General features: G+C 54.4%; 1 protein-coding gene across 5 annotated transcripts; it reads right to left on the reverse strand.

The window, feature by feature from the left end:
• On the reverse strand, positions 1-26319 carry ASIC1 (acid sensing ion channel subunit 1). 5 transcript variants are annotated; one of them, XM_034935906.4, is made up of 13 exons: positions 25679-26319; positions 24460-24837; positions 23639-23834; positions 6558-6650; positions 6255-6405; positions 5492-5619; positions 5042-5201; positions 4639-4695; positions 3564-3717; positions 3030-3121; positions 2438-2517; positions 2255-2359; positions 1-2073 (listed from the first exon to the last, which is right to left on the reverse strand). In XM_034935906.4, exons 2-13 carry the CDS (start codon positions 24819-24821, stop codon positions 1969-1971), a joined length of 1683 nt encoding a protein of 560 aa, XP_034791797.1. In that variant the 5' UTR covers positions 24822-24837; positions 25679-26319; the 3' UTR covers positions 1-1968. The 5 variants fall into 5 exon arrangements, with proteins under 5 accessions (XP_034791797.1, XP_034791796.1, XP_034791798.1 ...); XM_034935905.4 differs by having other exon boundaries at positions 5042-5198; positions 25679-26235; XM_034935907.4 differs by lacking the exon at positions 6558-6650 and having other exon boundaries at positions 25679-26234.
• Positions 26320-26863: the final 544 nt, after the last annotated feature.

A 26863-nucleotide genomic window follows, 5' to 3' on the forward strand; every position in this document is an offset into this window, starting at 1 on the left:
AGGAGATGGTTGAAACCCAGTTTATTAGACCAGAGGCATGCGTCACCCAGAGCCCTGCCTGCTGTTCCCCTATCCAATGCACACTTTTTGGCCTCATTCCTGCTTCCCTCTGGGGAGGTATGATCTCTGAGGAAACTCTTAGGAACCAAGAGATTCCAAAGATCCTATAGCCTTACTCTCCAGCTCCAGGCCAATGCAGCTGCTCACAGGTCCTGTTCTGGGATTGAAGACCAAGACACAGCTAGGGAAGGAAGGCCTGAAGAGGGGTTGGGGCTCAGGCCTGGAAGGAGTGTCTGGTGGAGGGAGGGGGGGCAGGCCCTCCACCTCACTTGTCTCTCATTAAGATAGGGTGGGACAACAGCAGAGCTTTCAACTCCTCCTCTAGGCCTCTCTTTCCTCCCAAACCCACCTCACCAGAAAATAAAAGTGGTGGGCTTGGGTATCAGGTGAGGAAAGGGGGCTGGGCACCCAGAAGGAGGAAAGGCCACTGACTGAGGACCTCAGCTTCTGCCTGTCAGCATCCCACTGCCCCAACTTCAGGAGTCGCCAATCCCCAGCTCCCTTCTGTCTCTGACACACTTGGCTTAGTGTCCAGGGTAGACCTCCAACCCCTGGGTGGGGGCTATCTCTACAGCAACCCCTTCCCTGGGGATGCCACTGTCAGCTGGGCAAAGGGCAATGGGATAGGAGGAGCAGGGGAAGAGAATGTTAAGGCTGCAGGGAGGGCCGAGGATGCCCGGGTTGGGGGACAGGGTGAGGCCAGAAAGAGGCAGAGCTTGTGATTCACAGCTTCCTTTGTCGCCACTGAGACAGTGCAAAGGTTACAATGCGCGTGTCGTCTCCTTGTGCTTCTCAGAGGGATGTGTGTACACAGTACAGACACCAGGGGAGAGAGTCCAACTCTTTATACAGGCGAAGGCATTCAGAGACCAGGGAGGGAGTAGAAACATAGAAGGTGGAACTTGGGGTGGGAGAATGGTTCTCAGAGACAAGAGGGGATGGGGTGGAGACAGACAGGGCTGGGAAAGTATATACAGAGATATAGCAATATAGAGTCTGTATCATATAGAAATAGAAAATGCAGATGAGGTTGTTGAGAGAAGCAAATGAAGTTGGGGAAGAGGATGTGGGAGAGTTCCATAAGAAAATTTATGGACGTGGCCCTCTACAAGGGCCTCCGGGAGAGGGACCAGTGAGGTTAGGCACTAGCGCCCTTCTCCCTGAGCTGGACGCTAACCAGCCAGGTCTTTAATGGGATGGTGAGGAAGGGCTGCCTCTTGGGATTTCTCTCCAGTAGCTGTGGGGTGGGGGTGAACTTACAGGTATCAGGATGTAGCCTACAGCACCAGGGCCGCATCTTGTCCCCATTACCACTTCTTAAGGGGATCCCCGACCCCCACGAGATTCCACATGGTGTGAGAGAGTGGGGCTGAGGTTTTAGTTCCTGCCAGGAGACTTGGGTTTGGGGACAGTCACTGGGCTGAGAGGGTCTCTTAAGGCTGGGGAAGCCTCCCTCCCCCACACTAGCCCTCCCCCTTAAGGTACATTCTCTGGTTTGGGGCCAAATTCCAGACCCCAGAGATCCCTTCCACCCCTCACTGGGAAGGGCCTTTGGTGACTGGTGGCAGCAGAATGTAGATGGACACTCAGATGGCAGACAGCTAGATAGACAGAATTCAGGCTGGGAGCTAGGGGAGGCAGCATGGAGGAGAGAGGGGCAGCCTGAGGTCCCTTGCCCCGTTCTCCCTTTTTAGTTCTTTTTTAGATTAGTTTTGTTAAATGTAAAAAGAATGGGATAGAGGCAGAGAGAGGACTCTATGGTCAAGACTCCTTCCTTACCACAGACAAGAGGAAAGATCTGCCCCGGAGTGTGGGGAGTCCCCAGGGCAGATGTGAGGAGGCAGCTGGGGGCCCCCTCGCTCTCCTAGTCCTCCCCATCTAGGCCTTTGGTTCAGCGGCCTGCGGGGCTCAGCAGGTAAAGTCCTCGAACGTGCCTCGGGCCGGATGGTGAGGTAGGATGTTGGCAGCATATGTCATCCCGGCAGGGTGGCCCCGGAGGCTCTCGCACGGGTTCTGGGGGAAGGGGACAGGACAGGGACGGGTTATCCCTCGGAAGGGCTTCAGGTAGTGCTGGGGCATTCGGGAGGCAAAGGAGAGAAGGTGGTGGCAGAGGCGGGTGGGCGGGGGTGGACAGGGGTTCCTGGGGCGGTGGAGGCACAGGCGGGCTGGAGGGCGCCCTCGCTCGCTCCCTCACGTGTCTTTTGACGTCGTCCAGGCTGAGGGCCACGCCCTTGTCCGCACTGCTCCTTTTGGCCTCCTTCTGGCATTTTCCTCGTCGGCACAGCTTGTGCTTAATGACCTAGGACGGGGACGGGGCAGGTGGGCGGGCTGGACCCCGCCCCCACGTGGCCCCGCGCCGGGCCTCGCCCCCGCTTACCTCGTAGGCGTAGTCAAAGAGCTCCAGCACCGTGAGGATGCTGGCCCCGATGAACAGCCCCATCTGGCCCCCGATGTCACCTGCGGGGGCAGGGGCCAGGGGGGTCAGTGGGGTCAGGACATCGTGGGGGCAGCAGGGTTTACTGGGACTGGGGCAGGCAAGTTGTATTCTCAAAGGGATTGGTAGCCTTCGCACAGAAGGATCGCAAAGCCAGATTCAGGTGGAATTTTTGTTTTCTTCTCTATGCTTTTCTGCGTTTTTCTACCTTTCTAAAACGAGCAGGTGTTTTTCAAGAAAAATAATCGTTTACAAAATACCACAACCCTCTTAGTTTAGGGGCATATGAAATAGTCTCCACTTCCATGCCTACCCCTCCCTCATGCCCACAGGCCTGTCTTTTCTCTTTTCCACTTTGCCCTAAGAGAAGGCTCAGTTCCCTTCCCTCACCACTTACCAAGACAACAGGGTTTGGGGAAGGGCCTCTGGGGTGGAGGACCCTCATGGGACAGAAGTGAGCACCCTGCTTTTGGATGATAGGGAGCCACGCCATGCCCATGGCATGAGAAGGGGACAGGTGTCATCAGCAGCTCACCCAGGAGCCCTGCAATCTCATAGGCCTTCTTCTGTTCAATGGTCTCATAGTTGAGGACTTCAAAGAAAATGTCCAGCACCAGGATGTTCTCCCTGCACAGGGATTGGGGGAGGAGACCTAGGTTCAAGTCATATCTCTATCTCTTACTAACCAGGTGACCTTGGCAAGGCAGCCTCTCTGAATCTCAGTTTCCATATCCATAAAATGAGATGCTGATGGAGATACCTGCCTTTTAGGATTAAATGAGATGGCATATATGAAAAAATGTTCTGTACCATATGCAGTATGCATCAAGTATAAAGTGACTCCGGTTACAACAATGAGGATGAAAAGGGAGGATAAAGGGGTGCTTCCCTGCTTATTCTGGCTTGATCTTCCCTGCATACCCACCCTAGACTCTTTGCTTGCCTTTTGGACCTTCCCCGTATTATCTCAAGTTCCCCCTGCCTGCCAGCCCCCACCCCCATCAAACCCCACTCATCCATTCCACAGTCCCAACCCAAGGGCCTTGCTCTACCCAGCCAGAGCCCTTACCCTATGTATTGCTCAGATTTGTTGAACTTCTTGGCCAGGTACTTGGCTGAGGCTTTGCTGGGGATCTTGACCATGGACAGCTCCTTGCCATAGCGGGTCAGGTTGCAAGGCATTTCACACACGCAGTACTCCTGGTCCTTCTCCACCAGGAAGTCTGCACTCAGCCAGGTGAGAGGTCCCAGTTGAGTGGTGCCCTTCTGCCAGCACCTTCCCACATGCACATCCTAGCTCTGCCCAGAGAAACTCTGGGCCCCTTTCTCTTTCCGTGACCTGCCCTTCACCCTGCCTGGATGCTAAACTCTGCCAACATCCTACCTCACCATCCAGCCTAAGGCATGTTTGAGGACTTTACCTGCTGAACCCTGCAGGCCACTGAACCAACGATGTAGATAGAGAGAACTAGGAGAGTGAGGAGAACCCCAGCTGCCCCCTCACAGCTGTGTCCACCGTGTGCTAATTCTCACCAAGCCTCCCCATGGATATTTCTTACTCTTATATCTCACTTCCTCAGGACCCTCCAGGGTCAACCAGCTGAGCGGCTGATGAAAGAAGATGAAGGCCATTCCCAGGTGACCTCTGTTCATTTTTCATAGGGGCCTCTGAAGATGCTATTCTCAACTTTATTGATTATTATTATTATTCTCAGACAGGGTCTTGCTCTGTCACCCAGGCTGGAGTGCAGTGGTGCAATCTCGGCTCACTGCAACCTCACCTCACCGGTTCAAGGAATTCTCCCACCTCAGCCTCCAGAGTAGCTGGGACTAGAGGCACATGCCACCATGCCCACATAATTTTTTTTAAATTTTTCATAGAGTCAGGGTTTCACCATGAAACCAGGCTGGTCTCGAACTCCTGGGCTCAAGCAATTTGCCCACCTCAGCCTCCCAAAGTGCTGGGATTACAGGTGTAAGCCACCATGACTGACCATTCTCAGCTTTAATGTCAGACACAAGAGAGGGTGCAGCCCAGTCCAGGAGTTATGTGAGGCTTCTGGGAGCGTGACCTGAAACTCCTGCGCACGTGGCTGGCAGCAACTTTTCCCTCCCCCAGACTGCCCCAGGCCAGGGGCGCTCACCCAGAGCAGGATCTGCACACTCCTTGTACTGCTCTGGAGTACAGTATGGGGCATCCCCTACAGAGGAGAAAAGATAATGATGCAGGATGGGGATTCAAGGGGTCTGGTGATGGTGGTAGTATCAAAGGCCTAGAAGGTGTAAGCTGGGAGAAGATGGGAAGGGAGGACTGGCAGGCCCCCATGCTGCCCCAGAAGTGACCCACTCCAGGTCCATACCTTCTAGACCCTTCCCACCCATCCCTGGGGGTGCAGGCGGGAACTGAGGTCAGAGAGACATGAGCCAGGTGGGTGTGGGATGGGGTGGGCTGGAACTGGGGTTGGGAGATTGATATGGATGGGGAGCTAGTGAAGGGCAGCAAAGGCCCAGGGACCCCAGGAGTATGCTCGGAGCCCCAGGCCTGACCTGGCATGTGCACCATGCGGCAGTTGCAGTTCTCCACCAGGTAGCGCGTCTCACAGTCGATGCGGCAGGCAGTGATGCTGTAGGAGTCGAAGAAATCCAAATCCGAGTCCATGGTAACAGCTTTGCAGGTGCCCCAGGGCGGGGGCAGGTAGATGAGCTGCTGGGAGAGCCGGGGAGCTGGGGGAGTGCGGGGACTTCTCCCCAAATCAGCTTGATGGACTCCTCTGACAAGATGCAGATCTCTGGAGTTCTGCTCCCCTCTCCCTCTGCAGCCTCCAAAGGTCTCAGAGTTTACAGAGCATTCTTGTTCATTCGATCACTCATGCTTCTGACTAGCCAGATTACCACCCAGGTCCTTGCTCACCTGTCCTTCCCATTACTGATTGCCCACCACTCCATCTGGACCCCTCAATACCCCACCCCAGGACCAGCCTCCCATGGCCCTCTCACCCGCTGCTCCTGGCAGGCCACAAAGGTCTGGAAGCCTGGGGCCACGCCAAAGCCCAGCTGGTCGATGAAAGGAGGTTCATCCTGACTATGGATCTGCACTTTGATGCCTGCTTCGAAGGACGTCTCGTCTAGGGGAATGAGGAGTGTGTGGGTTGGGAGGGCTCCTGACTCCCTAACACCCCTCAGACCTGGGGACATCCTACCTCTCCTGGAAATAAGCATAGGGTGCACTGGGGCTGGGGTGGGGGAAGTCTATAGGGTCCTAGCCCACCCCCAGCCTCCTTCTGGGTTTACCAGCTCTGAGCTGCTCCGATGACCCCTGCATCCTACACACTTCTTTTCTTACCTGGCTTCTGCTCTGCATCTTGATGTTTCAAATACTTTCTCCCAGAGTGTCACTGTTTCAGATGCTCTCCATTTCTCCCACTCCCTTTTTCCCTTTTCCCCCATCTCTCTCTGCCCCAAGGCCCCCCGAGACCAGACAGGCAGGCAGCCTGAGAAGAGAGGGAGTTATTTATAGAGTGGCGGCGGCATTGATGGAAGAGGATGGCTGGTTACCTTGGAGAGTAACTGAACCAGGAAGTGGGAGCCAGAGAGATGTGAGTGTGGAAATCAGGTAGAGTCAGTGATACAGATGGTGAGATGCTGGGGGGAGAGGGGAAAGCCCGGGCCCTGCCCAGGTCTCACAGTGAAGCCCAGGAATCCCCTGGCAGAGGCTGGGGCCTAGAGCCATGCAGAGGGGCCCCTGAAGTGGGTGACGTACCAGTCTCCCCCCACACAGGCAGGTACTCGTCCTGCTGGATGTCCAGCATGATTTCCAGCCCATTGCCCGTCCCACCCTTCATGGTCTTCAGCCGCGGCCGCCCATCTCGGCCCGAGTTGAACGTGTAGCACTTTCCATAGCGTGTGAAGACCTGGCGAGGGCAGAGTGGAGAGCCTAAGAGTCCTGCCAGCACCCTCTACTCACCAAGGGCTGTTCCTAGCCACCCCAGCTGTTGGAATCTCAACACCCTTTGGGAATGGTTCCTCCCGTGCAGCCCATTCTCCATTTGCTCCCCTCTCCCACCTGTTTCTCGCCCTTTCTTGCCCTCTGTGTGCCCTGGAAAACTGTTCCTGGTAGGGTGCATCGCCTGAGCTCCTTTGCCACCTGCATGGGCTTCTAGTTGGGGTTGACAGTTGGGAGGTATTGGTAATGGCTCAGAAGGCAGGAGGAAAGATTGGGGTATGAATCCTTCCCCAGCCCTCGCCCCTCTGTAGCTCTAGTAGTGGCTTAGGCCCTCCATGATTACAGATCCTGCCAGGGCTCCCTACAGAGCACTGTCTTCTTTTGTGCTTCTTCAGCCTAGAAGTGATAACGATTTCCTAGTACTGCTCACTGCCTCAGTCCCCCTTATGCGTTTCCTTAACCCTGCCCCCAGCTCTGTCAGCAGTCCCTTTGTTAAAGTCTTCAATTAAATCATCAAGTAGCTGTCTTTTTCCCGCCAGGACCCTGACATATACATTTTCATCACCAGGATCCTAACACGGCCCCTCCTTGGGACACTTTCCTCAGGCCCAAGCTCCTGAGGCCCTCCAAGACATATCTTCTCTTCTCCTAGATTTCACTCTGGGAATCTGAAATTCTGCTTTCCCCAAGACCCAAACTCAGTTTTTTTTTTTTTGAGATGGAGTCTTGCTCTGTTGCCCAGGCTGGAGTGCAGTGGTGCGATCTCAGCTCACTGCAACTTCCGCCTCCTGGGCTCAAGTGATTCTCCTGCCTCAGCCTCCCAAGTAGCTGGGATTACAAGTGCACAATATCACACCCGGCTAATTTTTGTATTTTTAGTAGAGACGGGGTTTCACCCTGTTGGCCAGGCTGGTCTCAAACTCCTGACCTCAGGTGATCCGCCTGCCTCAGCCTCCCAAAGTGTTGGGATTACAGGCATGAGCCACCGTGCCCAGCCAAACTCAGTTTTTTGGTTTCATTCAGCCCCTAGCCCCTTGGGTCCATCATTATTCCATTATCCCATTATCAGCAGAACCTGAAAGTAGACCCAGTTGCCATGCCAAGGACCACACTCAACCAAGCACCAGCACCTCTTCTTCCAGCACTTGGGACTGAGCCCCCAGGCCATGGTGTGTGCGTTAATGCTTTTGCAAAACTAGGAGGGCCTCAGAAGATATCTCAGCCCCAGGGGCTGTCTCCCCAGTCTTCTCCCCACTCCATGCCCCAGTGCAGCCCTGGTCACAGTGCTGATTAAAAAGCTGCAAAGAGAAAAGTAAACCAGTTATTCTTGGCCTTTTCCCCACAGCCTCCTTGAATGTCCCCAAGTTGGGGTGGCTGTGCTTTTACTACTGCTGGATGGTGACAAAGTCCACAAAACAGGTCATAAGGTGAGTCAATACAGCCCAGAGCAGGGGAGAGACAAAAGAGTTTCAGGCCAGACTGGAGCAGCAATGGCAGTAGGTTACTAGGGAATACGGTCTTTGCCCCCTTCCCCCTTCCTAGAACAGCCTCCTCCATTGACCTCCAGAAGAGGAGACATACTGCTCTCCCCACTTTGTGGGTGAGGTCCAGAGATGAGGCAAAGAGAGAACTCCAAGGGCTCCTAGTCCCCAGCCCCATGACCAGGTCTTGCGGCACCCAGCCACAGGCTCCAGGCTGGACATATGCCCATGCCTACACTCCATCCGGAGTTGTATGGGATTAGAGGTGTCTGAGGCCGGCTAGCAGCCCTGTCTTGTGCCGGTTCAGAGGACTGGGCTGCTGTACAGTGGATTGCTGCTGCCACCTGGTGGGCCTGGGTGAGAACTGTCTGCTCTACTCTCAGGCCCAGAGGTAGACACATTCCTATGGCTCCTGGCCTCTCTGAGGCCCAGTGGCCCAAACCCCCAGGCCCCTGTATGCCTGCAGTCATCCCATGATGCACGGGTATGATGACACCCCCTGCCTCTACGCTAGGGAGGGGGTGGAGGACTGAGGGATGGGTGTGTGGGGCAGGGAAGGCCTGGCATCTGGGAGCTGGTGGGGCAGGAGAGCAGTCGGGCCAGACAGACCTGGAAGATGAACTTAGGAGAGACAGTGGGGTACCAGGTGGCCCCCTAGCAGGGAAAGCCCTGGACCCCTGGGTGGGGGGCCAAGCAGAAGGACAGTTCCCAGTGAGAGCTTCCCCTAGGAAGAGGGTCCCTGGCCACTTAAAGCTGGGGAGAGGGATATGATTTAGAGATCTGTTATTTACCCTCAGACACACACACACACACACACACACACACACACAGAGCTGGTGGGGGTGGGGTGTCCATAGGAGGGCACAGGAAGACCAAGTGAAGATGCACTGAAGTCCCTGCTGCAGGAGATGCTGACAAGGGCCACGGTGGGGTGGGGTTGGGGGATATCCCCACCCCTCTACTGTCTCCCTTTCACTCCCTTCTCTTGTACCACCAGAGACCAGGCAGCACCCACCCCAGCTTCAGTCCATGGGTGCTAGTCAAAATAGTGAACAACTGGCCAGGCACTGGCGTCCACCAACAGATCAAAGGTTGACCTCACAGATGGAGCAAGGTCCCGGGCCCTGCTGGACCATGAGGAAGTCTTGAGAAGGGCAGGTAAAGCTGGAGGACATGTTGGGAGGCAGCAGCAAAATACCAACTAAGACAGACGTGTTTCAAGATTCTAACAGGAAAAGCAGCACTGGTGTGGACCTGGGAATACCAGCCCAGCTCCAGGCCCCGGACTCCTGGGTGAGCTCTGGCCTGTGTCAGCCAGATGAGGTAGGGGGCAGCATAGTCATCAGCCCCAGCCCCAGCCCCAACCCCAGGAGGTGACAGTCAGGGACAGCCATGGCGGACACTCTTGGGGTACTGTGGCAGGCATGGGGCTCCACTCACCACTGAGAAGTTGTGAGGGCCGCAGGGTCCCCCTTGGTAGGAGCAATAGAGCAGCATGTCCTCCAGCCGGTGGCAGGAGCGATTGTAGAAGCGGTGCAGGTTAAAGGGCTCCCCAGAGAAGGCCTCAGGGCCCGGTGGAGCCAGGGGCACCCCGGGGTCATCACTTTCATCCAGTCCCAGCATGGGGGCCAAATAAAGCAAGTCAGGGTAGCTGAGCTGGGACAGCCGCACAGCATTAGTGTTGCAGAGGGTGACTGCCGGGAAGGCCAGCTCCGTGGTGGCCACTTCGTTTAGAAGGGTCACGTGTGGGTAGCTGAGGTAATAAGCAATGCGGTCCCCTACCTGGCACAGGAAGGCACCCAGTGCCAGGACAAAGGCCACCGCCCACAGCACCTGCCTTGGCCCTGGACCCCCCTCCACAAAAATGTGGTTGGTGCCATGGAGGGTGCAGCTGTTGGCAAAGGCCACCAAGTCCATGGGTGAATGCCCCTCACTGGCCTCCTTCCTCACTGCCTCCTTTTCCTTCTCTTCTTCCTCCTCTTCCGATTCTGAGATGTCCTGCTGCTGCTGATGGTGGCGGGGATCCCAAATATCTCCCAAGGGCCCTGGGGCTTCCTCTCCAGAGGAGAATGACATGGAGCAGAAGATCTGGATGGGCATTTTCTCCAGGGGCTTCCTGGTGCCAGGGATTTGCAGGAGGAAGGGGGAAGGTGCCAGAGAGGAAGGCGATGTGACTCCAGGCAGAGTCTGGCAGAGCCAGCCACCCAGCCCATCAGCCAGGTATCTCAGCCTGGCTGGCCGTCCTTCCTCACCAGGGCCTCTGTGGCAGTGTGGCTGGGGCGGGGCATGGGAGGAGGACCAGCCTGCCCTGCCAGGGAGGGCGGGTGTCTGGGCTGATGAATAATTGATGGCAGTGGGAAAGGGAGGCTGATGGAGAGCAGGGGGCTGGAGCCCCTTTCCTGTCACCAGCTCCGGCAGCACAGAGAGGGTTTAGGACAGAGTGGAAACCCTGGAAAAGCCTAGGGCTGGGATTCCTGGAACCCACCCCTCCCAGGTGAGACGGGACCTAGCACCATCCTTTGCGCCCACTGCCATGATGATCACAGCGACCACAGTCCCCACCCCCCCAGGACACACACAACACACACTCATGCTCTCTGTCATCCTCCAATCTGTTCCTCAGCATATCCCTCAGTGTCCTCATCCCAATTCTGGGTCCTCTCCCTTATTCTCCCTCGTCCAGTTATTCCTCTGGGATACCTGAGCCCCTCCGTGCCCCACCACCAGGTACTCTCTCAGACCTCCAATTCCAGTCCCCGACCCTGTTTCTCTTCCCCTCCCTCCCTGGCCCCAGCTCTATTTCGGGACAGCATTACCAGCCCTCGTCCTACCCCCCTATGCTGAGATGTATTTTGGTTCCTTTCCTCTCCCCTACCCCTCCTGTGGCTTGTGGGCCAGCCCAGGTTCCATTAGCAGCAGTCTCTCACTGACCACAGACTCATTTCTGACCGGTTCCCGGCACTAGGGGGAGGGACCCTGTCTCCTGCAGTGGGAAAGCTTCCTGGCAGATCACCACTACCCTTTTTGGCTTGCCCCCCGCCCCTCGAACAGTTTAGTTTGTTCGAGGAATTCTCTGGTGGGTGGAAGAAATTGAGATCAGTGCTGGGGGTGGGGCAGGGGGACCTGGGTCAGGTAGAGAGTATTGGGAACCAACTTGGGGTTCCCACCAAAACCCTCAGCCTTGCAGACTCCCGGCCTCAGTCTCTGAGGCTCCCCTACCGCTAATTTACCATTCCCTGCCCCCAGGCCCCTGGCCCCTCTGTGTGTTCTGATTACTCAGGGCCACTGGTTGAGGAACTTGAGCCACCAGCCAAGTCTCCAGGGCCAAGAAGGTGACCCGAGGGGAGGAGGGGAAGCGGGGGAGGGAGGTATAGCAGATTAACGCTTTCTCTGCAGGGCCAGAGGAGGAGCAGTGGGGCTAGACCGGGGCTAGGTGGGTCTGCTTGGGCCTCCCCATTCCTTAAGCATCCCCTAGCCCCAGGCCATGTTCCCCTTACTCCTCCTCTCTTCTCCCTCCCTGCTCCCACCATCTTCCCTTCTCCATTTGCAGAGACCCTAGAGTGTATTGGGGATGTGAGGCAGGGTGTCAGGTTCTAGCAGAACTGAGTGATGTGGAACCTTTGGCCTCAGCTTTGCTGCCAGGGACAAAGAGGCCTCAGAGGCAGAGTCTTGAGCTCTCGCCCCTCTCCATCCTTCTGCCACTGCCCTCAGACTGGCCTAAACAACAGCCACTGTCCTCCTCTTTCTGCCACTGCCCTCCTCTTTTGCCTAAACAACAGCCTCTCAGCTGGTCTCCCTGCCTCCCTGCAGTTTCTCCCCACCTTTAGTTCGAGTTGTGTGACTCTGACCATTCTTCTGCTTAAAGACCTTCTCTAGCCAGGCATGGTGGCACGCGCCTGTAGTTCCAGCTGCTTGGGAGGTTGAGGCAGAAGAATCGCTTGAACCCGGGAGGCGGAGGTTGCAGTGAGCCGAGATCGCACCACTGCACTCCAGCCTGGGCGACAGAACAAGGCTCCATCTCAAAAAAGTAAAGACCTTCTCTCACTCCCCACTGCCTCCTGGCAAAATTTAGTCCTCTCTTGTAGCCCCACAAAGCTGAAAGCAGCCGGGCGCGGTGGCTCACGCCTGTAATCCCAGCACTTTGGGAGGTCGAGGTGGACAGATCAAGAGGTCAGGAGATCAAGACCATCCTGGCTAACACAGTGAAACCCTGTCTCTACTAAAAATACAAAAAAAAACAAAAACAAAAAAATTTAGCCAGCCGTGGTGGCAGGCGCCTGTGGTCCCAGCTACTCGGGAGGCTGAGGCAGGAGAATGGTGTGAACCCAGGAGGTGGAGCTTGCAGTGAGCCAAGACTGAGCCACTGCACTCCAGCCTGGGGGACAGAGCAAGACTCCGTCTCAAAAAAAAAAAAAAAAAAAAAATGCTGAAAGCAATGTACCCTCCACCTCAGGCCAGCATCCAGCCACCACCACCCGTCCCCAGACACACGAGGCTCATCCACAGTCCTGTGCCTTCCCTGGACTCCATCTGGAGAATTCCTACTCATTTTTCAAGATCCTACTCACATGTTACCTCCTCCAAGAATCCTCCCGACTCCACAGGGCGCTGTTAGTGCCCACCCAGGGAATAGACTAAAGGGTCCAGTTCTGCTCAAGGCCCTACAGCTATGAGTAATGACCGAGAGCAAAAGAGCAGGACCAAGAGACCATGTGCAGGAACAGGAAGCAAGGAAGGCCAGGAACACCCAGGGCAACCAGAGATAAGTCATTGCAGAGATGAGGAGAGACTCCCCCACCTTCAGCTGCTGTCCTCAGGCTTCTCCTGCATGAACCCGTGTGTCCTGTCCTGTGTGTATCTTTTTCCTGCCTGCCAGATCTTGAGCTCTCAGAGGGCAGGGGCCTCCTCCTTTGCATTCCCCAGGAAGTGCTTCAGAGAGGACTTCCAGACTTGGGTGGAGTGGGGCTGAGGCTTGGGCTGAGGAAGCTGCAGCTGCCCATGCGTTCCCACTAGAGGGCACTGTCCCCCTCCTTCAGATGTTTTGGAAGGGGAAGTAGATTGATTTCCAGAAGGAAGCAGCTAAGGCAGCGGGAGCTTCCAGCTTGGGAGCCCCAGCAAAGACAAGGGTGTGCACGCACAGACAGTGCCAAAGGACAGTAAGTTGGGTGCAACTGAATACCTCTTCCCCCACAGCAACCAAGACCACACTGCACACTTGCACATTACCACACAGACACGCAGCCCTGGTGTGGGGCGACACACACACCCCAACACACACACACACGCCCCAACACACACACACCCCAACACGCACACACCCCAACACACACACACACACCCAACTGCACGTCCTCTCTCCTCCATCGCCTGTATGCTTGTTCAAACAAATGCTTATTCTTCTAACATTCTTTCCCATCTTCATCTTGTTCAAGTAATTGGGGGATGAGGAAAGTGTCAAAGGGCATACACAGAGGGCCCCTGGAGAGGTGCCCAAGCAGACACACACACAGAGCTGCACTCAGTCCTGAACCCTCTGTCCAAGCATACAGCGCCCCCCACCCAGACCTTCTCTTTAGCAGTGTGTGCTGAGTGGTTTCTGACTTTTTCTATATCCCTTTCTTCATTCCAGCCACCCCTCATGTCTGTGTAATGCTTCATGGTTTTCAATTGTTATCTCATGGGATCCTCACACAACCCAGTGAAATAAGCAGGTTTGAGTAACTTCATTCCCATCTGACAAGTGAGAAAACTGAGCCACACCAGCCTATTCAAGTCTTAGGGAGAGCAAGAAGTGGGCTGGAGGCTGGAATGAGGTCATCTGTCTCCAAATCCCTTGCTTCTTCATTCTTGCATTTACTCATTGACACAGTGGAGAACACATCATGGATCTGCCCTCATGGAGCTTACTGTTGAACAGGGAAGACAGACCTCAATTCAAAAATGAAAAAAACAAATATCTAATTGCAAACCATAAGTGCTATGAAAAAAAAAAATGACTCTATCAGAGTGAATGACAGAGGGACTTGCCCCAGACTGGGGAATTAAGGAAGCTTTCTCTGAGGAAATGATGTTTGAATTACAGTCTAAAGAATAAAGAGGAGGCTGGGCGCGGTGGCTTATGCCTGTAATCCCAGCACTTTGGGAGGCTGAAGTGGGCGGATCACTTGAGGCCAGGAGTTCAAGACCAGCCTGGCCACCATGGTGAAACCCCTTATCTACTAAAAATACAAAAATTAGCCAGGCATGGTGACACATGACTGTAATCTCAGCTACTTGGGAGGCTGAGGCATGAGACTTGCTTGAACCAAGGATGTGGAAGTTGCAGTGAGCTAAGATTGCACCACTGCACTCCAGCCCAGGCAATAGAACGAGATTCTGTCTCAAAAAAAATAAATAAAATAATAAATAAATAAATAAAATAAAAAATAAATAAAGAGGAGTAATTAGGTAATGGTGTGTGTGTGTATATATATTTGTGTGTGTGCACGTGCGCACTAGCGCTTACCCCTGTGGAGGAGGGAGGATATTCCAGAGAGAGAACAGAGTGTATGCAAAGGCCTGGAAGGAGAGAGATGAGAAGGGGCAAGTGTGGCTGGAGAGGTGGGTAAAGGCAGGGAGGACCCAGGTCACTCAGGGCCTTAAAGGCCACGGTGAGGATTCTGGCTGAGGGACAATGAAAGACTCCCCATGGAAGGCGTTCAAGTGATCAGAGCTTTGATTTGAAAAGACCACTCTGGCTGCAGAGTGAAGGATATAGAAGGGCTGCTGGAAGGCCTGTCGAGGAGCCATTGCCGTGGCCCAAAGAGACATGCAGTGGTGGGATGGCCCGGAACAGGGGGTAGAGTGGAGATGTTTATGAGGCAAAAGTGGCAGATCCTGTCAAGGCAGGTGAGGGAGATGGAGTGTCAGGGATGATTTCTGGTTTGCATGACGGGGTGAACAGTGGGTGGCTCACTAGATCAGGCACACAGGTAAAGAACTAGTTTGGGAGGTAAGATGATGACTTTGGTTTTGCACATGCAGGTTTTGAGGAGTCTTAGGGACATCCAAGTAGAGACGTTAAGTGGGAAAATTGGCGACTGGAGCTGATGCTAAGAGGAGAGAGCTGGGCTGAGACATAAATTTGGCAGTTGTCAGTGTGTAGATGGTAATTGAAGTGATGAGTGAAGATGAGACTGCCCAAGAATAGAATATAAAGTTTAAAAAAAAGATAGAAAAAAAGGTCTGATTTGGCAGTATCCACTAAAGCTAAACAGAATCATACCCTATGACTTAACCATAGCTCCATAGCTAGTCATGTGCCCAGGAGAAATGAGTGCATATATCAACCAAAAAACATGAACAAAAATGTTCATAGTAGCTTTATAGATAAGAGCCAAAAACTAGTAACAACCCAAATGTCTAGCATCAGTAGAATGGATCAATTGTGGCATATTCATATAATGAGATACTATACAGCATCAAAAAAGAACTAACCACTCCCACACACAACAACATGGCTAAATCTCACAGACATAATCACAAGCAAAACAAAACAAAACAAACAGACACAAAAGGGTATACACTGTATGGAGGATACATATACTCCAAGAAGTTCAAGAATGAGGGAAATTGATCTATACTGTTTGAATAGTGGTTAACTCTTATGGGGTAACATTGACTAGGAAACAGCCTGAAGGAACTTTCTGGGGTACTGGAAATGTTTTATACCAATGTAATATGCAAAATACTACACTGTAAGACATACCAGTGTAAAAATTTTTCAAGCTGGTGCATTGTACTCTTATGATTTAAAAGAAGATTAAAGCTTGAGATTGAGCCTTGAGTAGTGATGACACTAAATGGCCAAGTAGAAGAAAATGAACTGGCAAAGAGACAGAGGAGTGGGTAGACATAGGAGGAAAACAAAGAGAGTATGATTGTCAGGAAAGCGAATAGTTCAAAAAAGAGGTGGTGGGGGCCGGGCGCAGTGGCTCACGCCTGTAATCCCAGCACTCTGGGAGGCAGAGACAGGCGGATCACCTGAGGTCGGGAGCTCGAGACCAGCCTGACCAACATGGAGAAAACCTGTCTCTACGAAAAATACAAAAAAAAAAAAAAATAGCCACACATGGTGGCACGCATCTGTAATCCAGCTACTCAGGAGGCTGAGGCAGGAGAATTGCTTGAACCCAGGAGGCGGAGGTTGCAGTGAGCTGAGATGGTGCCACTGCACTCCAGCCTGAGCAACAAGAGCAAAACTCCGTCTCAAAAAAAAAAAAAAAAAACAACAGAAGAGTTGGTGGGCAACTATTTTAAATGCTATTGAGAGATCGAGAATAATAAAAAAAAATTTGCTGGATTCGGCAACATGAAGGTGACCACCGGCCTTAGCTAGATCCATTTAGGAGGAATGGTGATGATGGGGGAAGAAGGCAGCCTGGAGTGGATCAGAAAGTGAGTTAGAGATGAGGAAATAGAAACAGTGAAATAAACATATCACTTTTAGGAACTTTGTAAAGGGAAGCAGAGAGATACTATAGGAGCTGGCAGGTGCCGTGGAGTTGAGAGACACATATGTTTTAGTTTTTATCTTAGCACAAAGACCGATACATAGCAAGTTCTCAATATATGTTAGCTGTCGTTACAGCTATGTATTTTAAGACAAGAGCATCTTCAGCATGTTTCATTGTCAATGGGGTTTCACTTGAGAAAGAGCGACCAACTGTAGAGCAGGGAGAGACAGAATTAGCAGGAGAAAGATCTTAAAAAGGCAGAAGGAATAAGATGAAAATTCTAAGTTGAGACTTTATCCTAGATAAGATGAATGTTCCCTTCTAGGGCTTGGTACCCAGAAGAAGGACAAGATCTTGTCTGAGGCTTCTATTTTCTCAGTGAAGTAAGTGGTAGCCAAGGTCATCCGCTGAGGGTGAGAGAGGAGCTAGGAAGGGTGACTGAGAAGAGTGGAGAAGTTCGAAGTAGTCATCAGAGAGAGCAAGTCGACCAGGAAAACACAGTGGGGTTGCCAGGCAGCACTGCACGCCCATTTAAGGATGTTGAGCATGAATGCAATGTGATACTAAGCTGCCCTGGTATGTGACTTCCTCAGGGAGGTCCTGACTGCCCTGGTGTGACCCTGGGGAAAACCGGTGGTGGGTTCACCTAAGATTGGCACTTGGCCTGATGATGCAATGAAAAGACAAAAGCATCAAAAAACTAGGCCTACTCAACTTGGGAACGGGATTCCTAGGGTCTCTTCTCTATACCCTTTCTTGCCCTTCCTGCCTCTCCACACTGCTTCTCAACAGAGCACCCTCCTCCATACACACTCCTACAGCCACACACAAAAAACCCGGACTTAGAAGATCTGAAGTCAGGGTCCCACTCTGTCATTTCCCAGCTGTGTGACCTCAGGCAAGTAACACAACTCCTCTGAGCCTCAGTTTTCCCATCTTTCCAATGAAGATGTTAATAATTTCCTTCCTACAAGAATTATGAAGATCACGTGAGCTAAAGTAAAGGGAATTTGTAAATTGCAAAGCACAACTGAAAGAGATGTTTAATTTTGCTAGTATGTGCTCTGCATGCAACCAGAGGTTTGCCTACACAGAAGCTTTCTCCCACAGCCACACACGCCAAGCTGCATGGGCCCCCATACACCTCCACATGCTTCCACTTCACACTCTACATTCACACTTCCCCGCAGACACACACAGAGGTGCACATGTGTGCTTGCATGCTCGGGGCGCATATGTGGTGAGGGTGTTGTGAGGAAGTCTGAGATGGCTGCTGTCCATGGCCAAGGCCACTGCCGCAGTCTCACCCCCAGGGATGTTCTCAGCCTGGCATGCTGGTGTGACACCAACTAGAGACACATGGCACTAAGCTGCACAGCCCAACCTCCTGGGCCCCCAGAACTGTCAGCCACACAGAGGGCATGCAGAAGGGTGGGAAAGCATTTTCTATCCAAGAACTGATGGGATCTCAGAAAGATCACAATTGACCCTCCCTCTCCCTGGAGAGTGGCCTTGGAGAGCCTGGGGTGGCAGTGTCTGTCCTTACAGTTCCTTAAGGGAACTTCCCTTTAAGGTGAATACACAGCAGCTTCATGATCATTTTTAAATATTCTATGAGGAAGATGTCCAATTCCTGTGTCCAGGTAGGTTGGCGCTGCACATCCATTACACATGGGGCAGCGTGGTCTTGGCCAAAGAGTCCTAGAGGAAGGGCTGCCCCTCAATAAAGAATAATTTTACAACCTCCTTACAGGAGATTGGGCTTAGAAGCTAAGAAGTGGGGCCAGGTGGAACTTTGCCCAAAATAGAGACCAGGAGCCCTAATGCCCAGTCCTATCCTCCACCCAGCTAGGCACCCCTTCTCATTCTCACTGCCTCCTTCCAGCTTTGCCTCCCAGAATGCACATCTAAGGGTCCTGACTGGGACGTTATAGGTCAGAAGGTAGAGGCTTCTGCATTGGCCACCCCAAACATACAAGTGAGGGAAAGCTTGGGGGTGGGGGTGGGCAGGGGTTGGCCAAGGCGGAAGAATGGCCGGAGAGAATTGGCCGGTTGATTTAGTTAGCTGGGGAGACACCAACATATTCTACAAACCTGGCATTTTCCGAGAGGCTGAGTTTGGCTGGGGAGATTGGGAGGACTCCCCCTGGATGTTGAGAGTCTGCTCATCCCCAGCATGTTCCCCCTTGTTCTGAAGCCCACCCCACTGGGCCCCCTTTAGTACCACCCCCATGGCTCTCAGCCCTGAACCTTCCGTGCTGCACTTAACTGCCCCAGCGCAGGACCTGGCACATGGAAGTGGCACTGTCTGCTATGGGAATGAATCCAGTGGAGCTTAACGCTCCCCTAATCCCAGCTTCTCATTCTGAATATTCTGTCTCCCTCGCTATCCCCAGAGAATTGAAATTACTTTCCACAAAACTGAAACACACTCAGAAGCAACCTCCATCCATAGCAGAACATTCCGAGCCTCTCTGTGGGCCTACCCTTCTGCCTCCAGGACACACTGGGCATGCAGTGGCCATATCCAGGAGTTCTCCACCAGCTGGGCAGTGACAAAGTCCCAAGACTTAGAGGTGCTCCTCCCCAGCCCTCCACTTCCAGGTTTGGCCCCCAGAGGCACTTAGTTACTGAATTCCCTATTACTTTAGCCAACAGCCCCCAGGTCAATTAGCTTAGAGTAGTTCTTAGCTGATAGCTGTCTGAGAGAGGGATGGAGTCAGAAATGGCTGGGGTCTGAGGAGAAGGGGAAGAGGTGAGAGAGGAAATTGGGCTACCTGAAGGATGTTTGTGTGTATCTGTGTCTGAGAGAGAGGCAAAAGGAGACATCTGAGACCCCAACCCAGGGACCAACCACTGGATTCCTGCAACTGCAGTGGGCTCTGCTCCCGTCTCCTCTCTCCACCCACCTGTGTTCAGTTTAGGCACTTCCTGGGAGAGAGGGACAGATGAGAAGGATAAGGCAGGAGGTGGTAGCCATGAACCCCTAGGGCAGGAACCCTTCCCCCAAAGTTCATGAACCCCATGAACCCCTCCTCTAAAGTTACTGTCTCCAGGTCGGCCTCTTCTATCCCTCTGCAATCTGTGCATGTTCCCCCTTCCCACCCATGAAGACCACCAGGCCTCTGGGTGGGGCTGCCCGAGATTCCCCTACCCCTCTCTGCATGGCAGTCTGGGCAGCCTTTCCCTTCAGCAGCCCCTCCACTCCCTGCCTAGCTGGAGGGTGCAGACCCCAGTAGTAAGGTCAGGCCCTCCCAGGGGACTTCTGGTCTGAGCTTCTATGGGGCAGCATGGGGTGTGGGGATGAGGGGTGGGCCCTAGGGATGAATAAACTCCATGCTAGTCCTGGCTCTTGCCGGGCACTGCCATCCCTGGCTCTCCTGCTTTAAGATGACTTCTGTCTCCCCACTTTGGGTCCCAGGATCAGGCGCCCATAGCCACCTCTCATTGCAGCATCTTACTTCCCTAGGTGCTCCAGGGGATGCCCGGGCCCCTTCAGAACCTAGCAGTGGATTGCAGGGGAGGCTTCTGTGCTCATCCCCATTCACTCCACCTCTTCCCTGGGAGATTCTGGTCTCCAATCCAGGGTCCTGAGAAGGACTCCTGTGGACCCCTCCCAGGGATTCCTGTCCCCCAATTTCACCCTCCTGAGAGAGATTGAGTCACACCACATGCCCACCCCAGCATTTCCACTCTGCCCTCCTCTTCCTTCTCTTCCAGGCCCCAGAAATGAATTCCTGCTTCTCTCTCCGCTAGGCAAAGGGTCTAGGTCTCAGCGGAGGAGGGGGTGGCATAGGGCAGACTGGGTGACCATCTGCCAGCCCCCTCCCCTTGCTGCTGCTCAGCATTCTGGCCACATCAGCTGCTCCCACTGCCAGGGACAGATAAGGTGCAGCTGGAGGCTGGCACCAGCTGCGACTGTGCTCACTTCTCTGGCCCCCACCCAGACACCAGCAGACAGCTGCACCCCAGCCCCCCTCCATGGAACCCCTGCCCTGCCTTGGCCTGGCTGGCCTCAAGGTGGGGCAGGAGAGAGGAGCCACGGACCCTGTTGTCTTGGCAACAACACACCCTACCAGGAAGAAAAGGAGGTGGCCGGGAAGAGGGGGCCTTGTGGTTGGGTCACTGTGGTTGCTCAGGAGGCAGCTATTGAGACCTTCCCAGCCAGGTTGCTGTGGGGATACTCCCTGCCCTGCCCTTCTCCCTCTTCAGTCCCGAAGGATTTCCAAACCAGTCTCTCCCAGATTCAGCTCAGGCTCCCCATATTCACCCCCACCCTCCCAAGCTGACTCAGCCACACCTGGGGGATGGACCCTGGCCAAATGCTTTGTGACCACCCACTATTCCCTGGGGTTGAGCTAGATCCAGGAGCACATCTGGAGAAATGCCTGTTACTGCAGATCCTCATCAGGGGAGCTGGGGTCTTTGAGTGACCAGAGTAGCCTCCCTGAATTGTCTTCTTATGCCTCCCCCAACCAGCCTTGAGAAACAGGATTCTTATTGTTGAGATGAGGGTTGCCCTTAGAAATCTACAAAAGAGTCCACACGTGCCCCCGCACACTATACTTTGCAAAAGCATTGAGCAAGGTCTTGGACAGTGGGGGGTGGTATCCCACAGCAATCCTGTTGGATGGGGCCCAGCAGCTTCTTCCTGAGCTACTGAAAGAGCAACCAAAGCCCTAACCACAAAGCCTCTCTTCCCTGACTACCTTCTTTCCTCAGTGAAGAACCTCTGCTCTGAAGGCTGCAGAAGATGCCAAGATGGTCTCCCTTAGATCGACCCTATAGACAGGTGTTTCCTGTCAGTGCTACATCTGCCCAGGGCTAGAGACACACTCCCAACACATCTCTTGGCCTAGCAGAGAATGGCAAGGATGTTAATCATGAGACTGAGGAGAGAAGGGGGAGCATGGAGTATCAGGCAAGGAGTGTGGGAGCCCTTAGGACTGGGGAGCTGGAGGAGAGAGCCTGCCAGGCCCTTCTCCACCGGGGAGGTGTCAGACATGGACTCCAGCCAGACGCCCATCTGTGTGGGAACATCCCTATGGGTAGAGCTCTTGACATGGAGAGGGGCTGGCAATGAAATCAACTGAAGAGAGCAGAGGGAGGAGTGAGAGCTTTGAGTCCAGCAAAATTCAGGGTCAGGTCTTTGACATGGGCTGCAAAACAGCAAAAACCTGGTCTTCCCTGACAACCCAGAAGCAAGAAGGGTCACAGCTGGGGCTGCAGGGTGCTAGCCTGTGTGTCTCTACCCCCGAGTAAGAGGAATAATTCAGACTGCTCCAGAACTTTGTAAGCCAATCACATCTCCGTCTGACTACTTAGAATGGTCCCCTCAGACAGCATGGACCAATCACATCTCAGGGTCTCCATTACCATCAACCAAATGTTATCTTAGCATCACCACTTGGAATCTTTCTGGACATGATGGACAGATGGAGCCTCAACTGAATACTTTCTATGGACTAACTGTGCCCAAATTTATATCTTAGCACTTCCTCAGATTGAGCCAAGCACTTCCCTCCCTCATCCAACACTACAAACCACTCAAACAAATATGTTTTCTCCATCTTTCTCACAGGTCCCTCCTGCTTGTGTGTTGGGTGTGTTGGAGGGAGGGGGCTCTGGCTTTTGCTTCCACCTTCACCTACAGTCCTATTACTCTTGGGAGCAGCACTTGTGAGACTGCAAACCCTCTGGTCTCAAGCTCTGGGGAATCCAGGACTCTCCTGTTATGAAGCAGTAAGAGAGGGAAGGAACTGGTTCTTGCATCTCGGCTAAGCTCCCCATCAGCTTGGCTCAGCAAAGAGTGCAGTCATGTGAACTTTGTCCAGCAGGATTGACAAAGGCCAATGAAACTGGTCTGCAGAGCAAGGCTTAAGGAGATTGGGAAGTCTTGCACAGCAAGAAACACTAAGCATGACTATGGCGCCATCCTTTCTGCACAAATACACTTCATATTCCCATACTGCAGGAGGAAGCAAGCAAGCGGGGAGAAAATAGGCAGGAAGAAGGGAGAGAATCCGAGAGCTGAGTAGGCATAGAGAGCAAAGGGTCCTGGAAAAGACTGGCAAGAATTTGAAGTGGACACAATAACCCCAGGGTCCACAATATTAATTAAAAGAGTAAAGGACATTTTCAGCTTAACAAGACATGGGTTCTAATCCTGAACCTGTCACCTGTCACTAACTGTGTGAGCTTGGGTAAATCATTCTGCCTGTGTCTCAGTTTTGTGCATTTGTAAAATAGAGGAAATGTGATTATGTATCAAGGGGATTGAGGGGAGAGCCTAGAAAGCATTTGAAAGAGTTACAAGCATTGTCCATTCATTTGGTGTTATTGTTCCTGCATGGCTCCGGAGCCTCTGGTCTCTTTGCCATCCGGGTCCAGGTCTTAACCTTCAGGAATCTGTGTGACTTGCCCAGGGTTGCCCAGCACATCAGATGCCAAAATCAGTTTCCCTATGCCCTCCCTGAGGTGCTGGCCTGAGGCAGCCACATCTGTGGGGCATCTCCATTTTAAGATGCAAAGGAAGCCTCCAGGGCAGCCATGACTGGGTGTCCCGATGGCCTTCCTTTCCTCAGACCCTGGCTCTGTGGCTCTTGCTGGCAAGCAGGGAACCTAACCAAACAGTGTATGTGTCTATGTATGGGTGCGGATGGCACACAGGGAGTTACTGTCTGGCTATTTAAGAGAAGGTTTCCCTTACTTGTGCTTCACGGTGCTTCTCAAACTTTAGTGTATACTCCAGTCACCTGAGGATCTTATTAGATGGAGATTCTGGTTCAGTAGGTTTGGGAAGTGGAGGGGCAAAGTCCTGCATTCCTTTCAAGCTCCCAGTTGATGGTCCTGGACCTCACTACAAGTAACAAGGCTGTAGCTTACCCACCTGTCTGCTCAGCTCTGACACCTGTGGCCTAGAAGGTAAGCTTGGTGGGTTTGTGGCTATGCCAGACCACGCGCGTGTGTGCATATATGTGTGTGTTGTGCACTGTAGGCTCTCTTTCCTGCCATCATGGCTGCAAGGCTGAGGCTCAGGTGCTCATGCAGTGAGTGCAAATGTGCCCCTATGCTGAACAAACTCTCCTTCTACTAGAAGCAAACCCCAGGACATACAACTTCCTCTCCCAGAGTAGCAAGCACCCGGAGAGGCCCAGCCTGCTCCTTGTCTCCTCCTCCTCCTCTGTGGGCCAGGCTGACTCACACCCCACACGAGGGGACTCACCACCTTGAAGTCTTCAGCGCTGCAGACCTCCCCCCGGAAATGGCAGGAGAGCAGCATGTCTCGAATGTCGTGCCCAGCTCGGTCGTAGAACTCACGCATGTTGAAGGGTTTGGGTTTGAAGCTGCGGAAGTTGGCTTTGTCCTGCAGTATCTCCAGCTGCTTTTCATCTGCCATCTGTGTGTCTGGTATCTCATACCTGGGGTCCGGGGGTGAGTGACACACGGGTCAGTACAGCCATCAGTGTCCTGCACCCAACTTGGGTGATGGGGGCAGCCTCCAGCCCTGGGGATCAGTCCCAGGTGTAAGCAAGGAAGGAGAGCTGGGCAGGCAGAGGCTCTACCACATGGGTCTGAAATGACAGGAGGAACTGTAGTGGCTGCCCAGGGGCAGGGCATCCCAGCACATGGGTGAGAGGAAGCATGGATAAGGTGGGCAGAGAGACAAGGCAGGGGCTGTGGCTTTTATACTGTAGTTTCTACCCTTTAAAGATGTTCTGTCCCAATCCCCCAACTGACGAGAAGGTCAAGACAGAGTGGCCAGAATGAGGGTAAAGCTCACTCCAGAGAGGGTGACAATGTCTCATACCTCAGGCTGGGTGGGGGTCGAGCTGTTCTGGACTATGCTGGGATCGGAGGCTGGGTGCCCTTAACTGGGTGCTCAGCAGCACCCTAACTCCTCTGCTGTGAGTGGCAGGTTTGGGGGTGGGGGTGGGTTAAAGGGCAGGGTTGGCTGGGCTCTATGGTGGGTCAGGGAGGCAGACATCCTGACTGGAACTCAAGCGACTCCAGGAGCAGGGCTGAGGGAGGGTGGGAGCCACCCACCTGTTGTTGAGCAGGGCCAGCAGCTCCCCAGCATGATACAGGTCATTCTTGGAGACTTGGCTAAAGCGGAACTCGTTGAGGTTGCACAGCGTGACAGCAGGGAAGGTAAGCTGAGAGGCAGCCACCTCGTCGAGCTTGGTGACATGGTGGTAGTGGAAGTAGTACTGCACACGCTCGGTGCACACACACAGCAGCACAGCCAGCGAGCCCAGGAAGCACAGGGCCCACAGTGCCCGCTTCAGAGACAGCCGCTCGTAGGAGAAGATGTGGGCCAGGCCGTGCAGCGTGGAGCTGCTGGCGAAGGCCTGGATGCTCACCGGCTGGACGCCACCCACCTCCTCCTCCTCGGCCTTCAGTTCCATCCTTGTCGAGGGGATCCTGGGGGAGGAGGGAGGGACAGTCTGTCATTGTCCTGGGATGAAAGTACACATGGAGCCCCTCCACATGTGCCCATCCAGAATCCTCATCTCCAGAGGTCACCATTCCTCGGGCAGAAGACTTCCCTGCTTTGCAAGCCCAGAGGTGGCTGACCAAGGGACACATCCAGGGTTCCTCCAAATACAGAGGCACAGGGGGTCAGGTCAGGCCAAGAGAATGCTCCCCAGAGAAGCTTCCCAGGCCCGGGGAGACCCCAGATATAGTCATCCGAGGTTGAGGGGGAAGTCCCGATGCACCCATAGGCAGGCGCAGGAGTTCCCTCCAGATGTGGGGTCACTCTGGGACAAGAATATCCACCCCATCCTGGAGATGAAAACTCACCCAGATGGGCTGACCCCGGGGTAAGGAGCTCCTGTCCTGGTCACGGGTATTCCCTGGACGGGGCTGTGGTCCTAAGGGCTAAACTGTGGCCAGAAAACCCCCAGGGAGGTGGCTACATCTAGGGAGGGGCCCAGCCTGAGTCCTCACCTGCGGGTGTCTCCAGTTCTCATATAAGCGCAGGCTGTGTGTATGTTGGGAGTGGGGGGTGGCGGGCTGCCCGAGGTGGATGTATGGAGGGGGGGCGCGGTTCCCTATGACAGCGAGCTGTCCCCGCCCCGGACGCAGCCCCCCCCCACCCCCAGTCCAGCTTCTCGTCGCAGTCAGATCCCCAGCTCGGCCCCCGCCCCCCTCCCCAGCCACCGAGCCGCCCCAGCAGCAAGGGAAATCCAGAGGGAGGAGAGTCCCGGCTTCGGGGTACCGAGGAGCCTCGCGGCCAAAGGCAGGGGTATCGGAAACCCACCTGAGGGGGCTTCGGCAAGCCGGCAGCCGGCGGCGGGTCCTGGGGCGCTGGACCGGTCGCGGGCTCAGCGCCGAGTCGCGGAGGGGCTCATGGCCCGGGGCCGGAGCCCGCGGCCGCCGCGGCACGCCGCGCAGAGCCCTGCAGGGAGCGGCCCGCCCGGCCCCGCTCGGCTCCGATCTGTCCGCCCGCCCGCCCGCGCGCGCTGGCTCTCTGGCTCGCTCGCCTCGGCTCGGTCTGCCCGGGCTCGGTGCGGTGCGCGGTGCTCTCAGCCCTGGGATCTGCAGGGATCCATCGTCCGGCCGGGAGGCGGCGGGAGGGGAGGGGGAGGGGAGGGGGAGGGGAGAGGGTGCGCGTGCGCGCCTACGAGTGTCTGCGAGGCTGTCTCTGGGCCGGTGTGCGCGCGGGGCCCCGGACCTGGGAGCGGGACCCAGGGCTCCCCGCGCCGCCTCGCCCCTCCTCGCGGCCGCTTTCGGCGGCGCTGCCTCTCTCCAGTCCCGGAGCCGTCTCCCTGCCTGCGAGGCCCTATGGCTTGTGTGTGTGACTCTGTGTGTGGTGTGTGTGCGCGCGCGCGTGTGTGCGCGCAGGAGGGAGGGTGTCTGCCCCTAGCGTCCCCCTCCCCGCGCTGTCTCCTTCGGATCGATGCTCCTGCCTCTTGCTGCTGCTTCCTCTGGTGGCACACACGCGCGTACACACACACATACACACACACACACGCTCCGAGTCACACTTGACTAATTCAAGCACTTAGCCCATATGGAGACAGACACACATACCGACCAGAGTCACACCACACCATTCACAACCACACCCCCACCCCAACAGATGTCCACGTATCCCGGGGGCCTGACCCACATGGCAAGCACTCACCTGCTGTTATCCCTGCTCCCACCTACATGTGACACATATACACGTGCACATATGTGAGCCAACACGCAGCCTTGACCACTCAGATCCCATCCTTGTAGCTTTGGGCTTGTGGGGGGCATGGTCGCAACCCCTTACTGCCAAATCTCCAAAGAAGGAGCAGAGAAAAGGAAGGAAAAATAGCCAGAGGTCAAGGGAATTTGGACAGAAGGAAGGGGGCAAAGGGAGTGAAGGGGACAGGGTGAGGAAGGGTTGGAACGGGGAGCTATGCTCAGGGATGGAGCAGAAGTCTCAGCACAGAACCCAGGCCTGGGGGCTGCT

The sequence above is a fragment of the Pan paniscus genome, chromosome 10, assembly GCF_029289425.2.
Source record: "Pan paniscus chromosome 10, NHGRI_mPanPan1-v2.0_pri, whole genome shotgun sequence".
NCBI lineage: Eukaryota > Metazoa > Chordata > Mammalia > Primates > Hominidae > Pan > Pan paniscus.

Coding starts and splice junctions, on each gene's coding strand:
- ASIC1 (XM_008951204.6), bottom strand. CDS start 10,018: ATGCCCATCCAGATCTTCTGCTCCATGTCATTCTCCTCTGGAGAGGAA. Junction 5,620..6,254: donor GCCTGTGTGGGGGGAGACTG/GTACGTCACCCA, acceptor TCATTCCCCTAG/ACGAGACGTCCTTCGAAGCA. Junction 2,518..3,029: donor TGAGATTGCAGGGCTCCTGG/GTGAGCTGCTGA, acceptor CTGCCCCCGCAG/GTGACATCGGGGGCCAGATG.